The sequence below is a fragment of the Salvelinus sp. IW2-2015 genome, linkage group LG26 (assembly GCF_002910315.2).
Source record: "Salvelinus sp. IW2-2015 linkage group LG26, ASM291031v2, whole genome shotgun sequence".
In the NCBI taxonomy this organism is placed as follows: Eukaryota; Metazoa; Chordata; class Actinopteri; order Salmoniformes; family Salmonidae; genus Salvelinus; species Salvelinus sp. IW2-2015.
Genome location: NC_036866.1, coordinates 3,194,969 through 3,205,231, shown reverse-complemented (window position 1 = coordinate 3,205,231; position 10,263 = coordinate 3,194,969). Strand labels below are relative to the sequence as shown.

General features: G+C 44.1%; 1 protein-coding gene across 1 annotated transcript in view; it reads left to right on the top strand.

Annotated features, from left to right (window-relative positions):
* The window catches only part of LOC111952669 (uncharacterized), a 44,011-nt gene that overhangs the window by 11,702 nt on the left and 22,046 nt on the right, over positions 1 to 10,263 (top strand). Inside the window, exons 3-4 of the mRNA XM_070435357.1 lie at positions 57 to 98; positions 566 to 662. Coding sequence (XP_070291458.1) covers positions 57 to 98; positions 566 to 662 — 139 coding nt within the window. The remainder of the gene's footprint in view (positions 1 to 56; positions 99 to 565; positions 663 to 10,263) is intronic.

The window sequence follows — 10,263 nt, the reverse complement described above, 5'->3', positions numbered from 1 at the left end:
TGTTGATTATGGAGGTTGATGATGGAGGTTGATACTCACTGAATGTGTCCTTACAGATACAACACGGGGCCCACGTCCAGGAGAGGTAGATGGCAAAGGTACAGTAACATTCTCTGACTCATAAACACAGTGTCACGCCTGCTCCCGCTCTCCCTCTCTGGTGCTCGAGGGCTGCKAGGCTTCCCTTCATTACGCACACCTGTCACCATCATTACCCGCATTAGCACTCACTGGACTCACCTGGACTCCTTCACTTTGTTGATTGCCTTCCCTATTTCTGTCTGCTCCCCGGTTTGTTCCCTGTGTCAGCATTAATGTCGTTATGTGTTCATGTCTAGACGCCGTTTTGTCCTGTTCCATGTCTGTTGCTAAATGAAATGTTCACTCCCTGTACCTGCTTCTCGTCTACCAGCGTCAATCCTTGCACACAGATCATGTCAGTAAACCAAGAAGGATATCAGTAACGCTCTCCTGGATTTGAATCAAGCTGGTTTTGTAACTTCAAATCTGCTTTCAAGCCTGATTGACAATGAATTGATCATTCTCCTCTGCTGTCCATTTGAAGATTACCACTTCTCAAACAGGGAGGCTATGCAGGAGGATATRGATGATGGGAAATACATTGAGAATGCTGAGTTTTCCGGCAACCTGTATGGAACAAGGTAGAGTACATGTTGATAACCTTCTGTTGACAGCAACATATCTTACAGTTACATGTAGGGTTGCACATTTCTGGTGACTTTCCCAAAATTCTCAGGCTTTCTAGAAATCCCAGATGGAGGATTCCTGGAATCAGGAGGGAATAACAAGGAAATACAAMAACTCTCTAACCTGGATTTCTGGAAAGCCTGATAGTTTTGGGAACATTAGTGGAGTTTTGGAACAGTATGCAAGTTGATTTGGTTTTATGTTGCCCTACCGGTGATATTGATACATCAAAATGAACAAGCAGAGTATTTGCTCCACTGGTGACTAGAATCCAGTAGGGTATTCTCCTGTCATGGCTTTGTAAAGATATCTTTAAGTGCTAGTCCATTAATACCTGGATTAGCAGAGACAGGCCGGAGACAGAATGAGCTTCATCCTCCATTATACACTGCATTCAGAAAGGGTTTAGACCTTTCCCTTTTTTCACATTTTGTTATGTTACAGCCTTACTCTAAAATGGATTAAATAAAAAATGTTCCTCATTGTCACGATCGTCGAAATGAGCGGACCAAGGCGCAGCGTGAATAGAGTTCCACATATGTATTAACGGTGAAACTTGCAAAAAACAACAACAAAGAATAACAAACGTATGTGGCGCACAAAGGCAACTCAACAAAAACAATAACCCACAAACGCAGGTGGGAAAAAGGGTTACCTAAATATGATCCCCAATTTAGACATAACGATTACCAAGCTGGCCTCTAATGGGAACCATACAAACCACCAACATAGAAATACAATACTAGATAACCCCCCTAGTCACACTCTAACCTATAGCACCATAGAGAACCCAAAGGGCCCTCTATGGTCAGGCGTGACAGTACCCCCCCCCCCCCCCAAGGTGCGGACTCCAACCGCAAAAACCTGAACCTGGATGGGGAGGGTTAGGGTGGCCAACTTAAGCGTCGGGTGGCGGCTCCATGCGGACGTAGCCCCCCCTTCAGACTGCGGATCTGATTCCTGAAGCCGCGGCTTGAAGCGTGCCGGACTGGCACCGGCGCAGAGGAAGACTCCGGCCATGGAGCAGGACTGGACGCCGTGTCTGGACTGGGCATCGGCGCAGAAGAAGCTCCTAGCATGAGCGGGACTGGACACCGTTGCCTGGCTGGGCACAGGTGGCTGCAGAGAGTTCAGGCCATGGAGCAGGACTTGGACGCCGTGCCTGGACTGGCACCGGCGCAGATGAAGCTCCATCCATGGCCCGGCCGCAGAAAGCTCCGGGACGTGGACCGTCGCTGGCAGGCTCCTGACTGTCGCTGAGGTCCGGACCGTGGACCGTCGCTGGAGCTCCGGACCGTGACCGTCGCTGAAGGCTCCGGACCGTGAACCGTCGCTGAAGCTCCGGACCGTAACCGTCGCGGAAGCTCCGGACCGTAACCGTCGCTGAAGCTCCGGGACCGTGAACCGTCGCTGGAAGCTCCGGACCGTGAACCGTCTAACCGTCGCTGGAAGCTTGGACTGGAAACCGTCGCTGGAGGTTCCGGGCGTAGACCGTCGCTGGGAGACTCCGGTCTGCTTACCACAACGCACTGGTGGACGAGTGCGAGAGCCGGCACAGGACGTATGGGCTGTGGAGCCACTGGAGGCCTGGTGCGGGAGCCGGCACAGGGTGACACCAGACTGATGAGACATGCTCTCACGGGCGAGTGCGGGGAGACGTCACAGGAGGTACCGGCTGGGGAGGTACACTGGAGGGCCCTTTTTTTGTTTTGCGTGGGAAGGCCGGGCAACAGTGGCCACCGGACTATGACACGCTCTTTCAGGGTGTGAGTGGCCGTTCAGAATACACCTAAACCAACACAATCTCCCACCGATCTCCCTCCTCCAAACAGCTCCATCATTTCACCAACTGTCTCTGGTTCTCTGCCTCGCTCGACCGAACGATCCCTTGTGCTTAATCTACCACACAATATCCAAATGACAAAGCGAAAAACCGTCTTTTTGTCTTGCACAAAAAATAAATTTTAAAAACCACTTATTTAATATAATATTAAACCCTTTGCTATGTAAGATTCGACATGAGCGTCAGCGTCCATCCTGTTCCACGATCCTCCTTGGAGATGTTTCTAACAACTTGATTGGAAGCCCACCTGAGGTAAATTAAATGTGATTGGACATGATTTGAAAAGGCAACACCTGGTTCTATATAGAGATCCCACAGTTGACAGTACATGCAGAGCAACAGCCAAGCCATGAGATCAAGGAAATGGCTGTAGCGCCCAGAAAAAGGTTTGTGTCGAGCATAATCGGGGAAGGTTACCAAACATTTTCTGCAGCATTGAAGGTCTTAACAAGAACACAATGGCTACATTTATCTTAAATGAAGAAGTTTTGAACGTGCCAAGACTCTTCCTAGAAGCTGGCCGCCTGGCCAAAACTGAGCATCGGGGGAAAGGGCCTTTGGACAGGGAGCTGACCAAGAACCTGATGGTTACTATGGACAGTGTTCCAGATACCCTATGTGGAGATGAGAGAACCTTCCCAGAAGGGACAACCATCTCTGCCAGCACTCCACCAATCAGGCCTTTATGGTAGAGTGGCCAGACGAAGCCACTCCCTCAGTAAAAATGTCAGCCCAATTGGAGTTTGCCAAAGGCACCTAAAGACTGCTCAGACCATGCCGAAGCAAGATTCTCTGCGTCTGATGAAACCAATATTGAACACCTTTGGCCTGAATAGCAAGTACACATCTGAGGAAACCTGACACCATCCCTATGAGGAAGCATGGTGGTGGCAGCATCATGCTGTGGGCGTTGTTTCAGTGGCAGGACTGGGAGACTAGTCAGCGCTTAGGGAAAGATGAACAAAGATGAAGTACAGAAAGATCATTGATGAAAACCTGCTCCAGGAGCGCTCAGGACCTCAGACTCGGGCAAAGGTTCACCTTCCAACAGGACAATGACCCTAAGCAACACAGTTAAGACAACGCAGGAGTGGCTTCGGACAAGTTCTCAGAATGTCCTTGAGTGGCCCAGCCAGACCCCATACTTGAACCCAATCGAGCATCTCTGGAGAGACCTGCAGCGACGCTCCACATCCAACCTGACAGAGCTGAGAGATCTGCAGAGAGAAGAATGGGAGAAACTCCCAAAATACAGGTTTGCCAAGCTTAAAAATCAAATTCAAATCAAATTTGTTGGCCACAGCATATGTTTAGCACATGTTATTGCCATCATACCCAAGAAAGACTTAAGTCTCTGCCAAAGTGCTTCAACAAATTACTGAGTAAAGGGTCTGAATAAATTTTTACAATTAATTTGGAAACATTCTATAAACCTGTTTTTGCTTCGTCATTATGGGGTATTGTGTGTAGATTGGTGAGTGAAAAAAACAACTATTTAATACATTTTAGAATAAGCCTGTAACGCAACAAAATGTGGAAGAATTCAAGGGGTTCTGAATACTTTCTGAATGCACTGTACATATCAGGATAGCACTTGATAGCACACAGAACTCAACATCTGCAGTGTCACTGAACCCTGATATTAGCCTTGGGTTATGATAAATGTTACTATCCTCTTACCCTACTATTCTGTAGACATGTGAGGACAGTTACTGGTCTAAGTCACTCCCCATCCCCTATGTATAAGCCTATTGTACATATCTAGGTGGAAAGGGTGTGTTTTTGTGCTGTTCAATGGGATCCTGAAACAATTAATGAGCATCATTTATGTTGTCTATTTTCTACAACAGCAAGTCTTCTGTAGATGACGTGAGGCCACGCGGCCTCATCTGCATCTTAGATGTGAGATCCAGGGAGTAGGAAAATCAAGGAGACTGATCTGGACCCATCTATGTTTCTATCCAGCCTCCCTCTATTGAATCCTGGTAAGGTCCAATTCAGAGTTCAGAGCTGACATAGTCCGCATGGTCCATTAGAAAATATTTACGAACTCATTTGATATACTCTTATTGAGGTGCAGATATATGTCACAATGGAATACAGACTATCGTGGCTCTGCGTCTGTAAAACTCTGTAATAGTCAACAATCATAACAACGCAGAGATGTTTTACTGTATTTTGGCGTTTCTTAACGTTTTGAGTTTGGACCCCTATTATTTTCTCTATTGATAATAATCCTTAGACATGTCAACCCAACCGGTCTCAGAGCATTTAGTAAATCAGAGCCACTAAAATTAGTATTGTTATGTTTAAATGGTATGTATTAGTTTTGATGTCCATCACAATTTCAATTGTATTATATGTTATGAATTTGCATAACATACATATGTTATGAATTAGAAAATTCACAATATGTCATGATTTTGCGAAATGTATGATATATGCTACGAATTCTAAATAGATGGGTAGCTGACTAATGTTAGCTAGGCTAGGGTTAGGGTTAGGGTTAAGTTTAGGAGTTAGGTTAAAGGGTTAAGCTATTAGGTGAAGGCTAGCTAAAAAGTTTGAAGTTAGTTTAGGGGAACGGTTAGCTAACATGCTAAGTAGCTAAAAGATAGTAAGTAGTGAAAAGTTACTAAAATGTAAAGATGTCAATGATGAGATTAACACTCGCAACCTTTGATCGAAGACAGTCACGTTATACACCCACCTATCCACCGCGATCAATCAACATACTTTGTTTTTGACGTAGGTAAACATAGGTCTTATGTAACCATACCAATGTAAGCATAGCATACTAATTTCAGTGTCCCTGGATTTCCGTTGACTATGTTACGTCTAGTCTATAAGACCGTGCTGGTCATCCTTGAGCTCGCTGATATGAGACTCTTAAAATGTACAAATTGTAATACATTTGGTGACCATTGATGTTTACAGGAAAAGCTCTGAGGACAGAAATACTGAGACAGAGGAGAGTCTGCAGAAGCGTCTGAGAGGCGCGAGTTGACATGGAGCTCAGAGGTCCCCATTACTGTCCCATGTAGACATGGCCATACTACAAATGCTTGAAGAATATGGATGGAACAATTGAATTATCCGTGCTATGCCTTTAACAATGATTTGAGAAGAGCTTTCAATATTAATTTATCACTCTCTATTTCAGGCAACGAGCCAAGGAATGTTTGACGCGCTTATAGTCAATGATGATTTAGAGGGGGCGTATGAGAAGTTGCAAAATGTTCTTATTGAGGTGAAGTGAAACAGGATGGTTGTCTGCATGTAGTATGGGACAAAGTATAATTGTCAGTCAGTCGGTAGCAGTGTGAGGCTGCTGAGGGGAAGACGGCTCATAAAAATGGCTGGAATGAGTTTAAATTGAATGGTATCAAACGTATGGAAACCATGTATTTGATATCATTCCAAATATTCCGCTCCAGCTCTTACCACGAGCCCGTTGTCCACAATTAAGGTGCCAACAATCTCCTGTGGTCGGTAGTAAGTGTTGAGTCATATTTTGTATGGCTTTGTAACTAACTTGATATTCTTATACTTGTCTCAACAGGAAATAACGAAGGTTCAGTCGGCCAAGAAAGAAAGATGCAATTCGTAAGAAGCAATTTGTTATTTTGCATATCACCAGCCCACATTTTCAATAGAAAACTAGTTAGTTCAAATTGAGAACAAAGTTTTCACTATTTCAATGTAACGTATAGCTTTTCACAGTTTAATGTTTTTCACTTTATTGCACCCTCCTCTCCCTCTCCTGCAGTGTTATGTCAGACCCAGGCCGGTTTGTTCTGAGCGGCCCTCAGGGGCAGGGAAGAGCACGCTGCTGAAGAACTGCTGAAGGACTACACGGAGTGTTCGGCTTCAGCGTGTCACGTACGTTGTATCACCAGATGTAGTTTCCAGCAGTAGGGCAGCAGTATCTATCCCCGCTGGTGCGACTGGACCACGAGAGGAAGACCAATGAACACTAAAGAAACCATATACAGTTAGGGTTGTCTTGCATAGCATTGACAGGTTGAGGCTATTGATATCATCTCGTATCATATGATCACCAGAATAGGATGGATGTTGAATTGATGCTCACTGAATGTGTTCTTACAGATTACAACCCGGGAATCCCACGTTCCAGGAGAGGTAGATGGCAAAGGTTAAAGTAAAATATCAAAACAGTCAAAACATAGAATCATGTCAGTAAGCCCAGAAAGATATCAGTGGCGCTCTCCAGCCCAGAATGAAGCTTCCATCTTTAGTAAGAAATGTCTACTGTATGAACGCAGAGACTGGAATTCAACATGTTACATTTGTACATTTTTAGACATTTAGCAGTCACTCCAATACAGAGATAGCTACGGGGAACAACCACATGTCATAAGTAAGTACATTTTTCCTCAATAAAGTAGCTTTCAGCAAAGGTCAGAGCTAGTAAGGTGGGGTCAACTACGAGTGTTACTTCACGAAAGGCATTACTTATTATGGGGGGGGGGCGGGGTGGTAAGGAGGGGTTGTGATGGGGTGCTGTGGGATTATTTTAAGGTGGTGTTCACATATAGACCTCTTTAAGAAACTGATCTCAGTCCTCTTTAAAGTGAACTGGGGTAAACAAAACAAAAGAACTCAGTTCTCTGTGTATTCACACTGCCTTTGAATGAGGACTCAACTCTTTGCCAGTTCACTTCACCTATTTTGTGGACTGAGTCCTCTTTGCATTCACGTTGCTATGTTTAGAAAGGAACAAGATCTTTTTCCACCTGCACTCTGGATTTTTACAAAGTGTAGGACAAGCTATTCAATCAGAATGGGTTATCGGACTGTAGATAATAATTGACAATTATTGTCTTCATTTTAATTAAATGCCAATCTGAAGATACTATTAACATGCACATTTGATTGCTAACAGAATAAATAGCAATAGAATAAATGCAGAAATAAATAATGTTGTAATTTAAATTGTACAGGCTACTGCCCCTTTAAGAGCTAGAATAGATTTTGTACCCTATGTTGTGATTCTCACAAATAGGTTGTCTTCTCACACATTCCTAACCCCACAATCAATATACAGTTTATGAAGCTCTCTTAAGCCTATAGTTCACATTTGCCGAATAAATCTGAACAAAAAAAATCCACACATTTTGGAATTTCTGTTGCAACCTTGACAATCGATAATCAACATCCAAAACAGCACTTTTTCCCTGCGAACCTGCACATCTTCTCTCGTTTGTGGCACCAATGTGAGGGGTTTATGCCAGGAAACCATGTTGCAGTAGTCTAGTGTGTGGTGGAATAATGACAGCGAAACCTGGGAGTTTTGTGTTCACCATGCCCTAAAAAAGGTAACCGTACCGCGGAATTCAAGCGAACCAAACTCCGACCACTTCTCCAGATGGTCTCAGTTCGGTTCGCTTCTGGGGCTCTTTTGAGGGGTCTGAGTTCCTTTGGAGTGTTCACACTGCACACCAAAAAAACATAGGGTGGTAGGCCAAGAGACCAGCGGTGGCAGAACGAAATGCTCGGGTTGGGGTGTAGGATTTGAGCATAGTTGAAGGTGGAGATGGCAGTTCTCTTGCTGCTCCGTAGGCTTGAGCTGCAGCGCCATGACAACCTGGTCTCAAGAGCAACATGTATTATATTGACAAAAATCTGTGCCACTCCATTTAGTATGATAGGTTACGATTACATTGGCTAGAATGTAAAGCAGTATACAATGTAAATATTGTAGGACATATTGTATATACTGTAATGTCCCATGTCTTGATAGTTAGGATGATATGCTACTTTTGACTGGCTTAAGTATGATAAAGACTTAGGTTAGGGTTAGGTTAGAGTTAGGTTATAGGGTTAAGGTTAGGGAAGCTTAGCTAACATGCTAAGTAGCTAAAATGTTTTTGATGAGATTCGAGCATGCAACCTTTCGGTTGCTAGACTTTCACTTTATGCAGCCACCCAACCACCATGACCAGCCACTCTCCTTTGTTTTTGCCTTAAGTAACCTTACTGTCATACCTAACATCTCTCATACTAATTTAAGTGTCACGTATTTACGTAGGCCAATGTTATGTAATGTAATATAACATAAAGTAACATACTAAATGGAATGGCCTGGATTTAGTAAAATTTCATACGTTTTGCCAGACCTGGCATGGCATGTTGAGTGTGGTGGAAAGCTATCTGCTCACAATTGCTGTATTTCTGAATAGACTACTGTTCAGACGACACTGACTGAAGAGCCAAAAGTTGTTTTCCTATCGTAAATAAGTCTAGTAAAGACTGGAGACAATGGTTAACCTTTCTACTGCAGTGGTTTCTTGGTAGTCTTAAACAAATCTACTTTGAAACAAAAGTATACACCTCACACACATGGTTATGGGCTTAAAGTCATCTGTACGCTCTTGAAAAAAGTCTCTATCTGTCCCCAAGGAGTCCCCTTTGAAGAACTCCTTTTCTTTCCAGGTAAAACCCTTTTGGAGTCCATGTAGAAGGTTCTAAATAAGAATTTGTTCTTAACTGAACTTGCCTAGTTAATATTTTTTTTTTAAACATCTCTGGAGAGACCTGAATAGCTGTGCAGCAACGCTCCCTGTTCAACTGACAGAGCTTGAGAAGAGTCTCTTTTGGTTTCGTCATACCCAGGTTGAACCCTCTGGGTTCCTTGTAGAGGGTCTACATGAACCCAAAAGGCGTTCTCCTATGGGGACAGCTGAAGAACCCTTTTTCTAAATGTACCATGTCAGACATACAGTGCCTTCGGAAAGATTCAGATCCCTTGACTTTTTCAACAATTTGTTACATTACAGCCTTATTCTAAAATTGATTAAATTCTATTTTTTCCTCAATCTACACACAATACCCCATAATGACAAAGTAAAAAACCGTTTTTAGAATGCTAATTTATCATTTTTTTAAAACGTAGTATTCCGACCTTTACTCAGTACTTTGTTGAAGCAGCTTTGGCAGCGACTACAACCTCGAGTTTTCTTTGGGTATGACGCTACAAGCATGGCACACTATTTGGGAGTTCCCATTATATTTCTGCAGAGCCCCAAGCTCTGTCAGTTGGAGGGGGAGCGTTGCTGCACAGCTACTATCAAGTCTTTACAGAGATGTGGTTTAAAAAAAATATATGTAATATTTAACTAGGCGAGTCAGTTAGAGAACAAATTTCTTAATTAGAAATGATGGCCGACCCGGCAAACCCAGACGACACCGGACAATTGTGCGCCGCCCTATGGGACTCTCAATCACACCCAGTTGTGTACAGCCTGGAATCGAACAAGGGTCTGTAGTGATGCCTCTAGCACTGAGATGCAGTGCCTAGACTGGTGCGCCCTTCGGGAGATGTTCAATCAAGTTGAAGTCCGGGCTCTGGCTGGGCCACTCGAAGGACATTCAGCACTTGTCTCCGAAACCAACTCTGTGTTGTTTTGGCGCTGTGGGCTTTAAGGGTCGGGATATCCTGTTTGAAGGTACCAGTCACCCAGTCGGAGAGTCCTGAGTGCTCTGAGCAGGTTTTCATCCAAGATCTCTCTGTTACTTGCTCCGTTCATCTTTCCCTCGATCCTAAAATAAGTCTCCCAGTCCCTGCACCGCTGAAAAAACATCCCCACAGATGATGCTGCCACCACCATGCTTCACCATAGGATGTGCCAGTTTCTCCAGACGTGCATGCCTTGGCATTCAGGCCAAAGAGTTCGATCTTGGTTTGATCA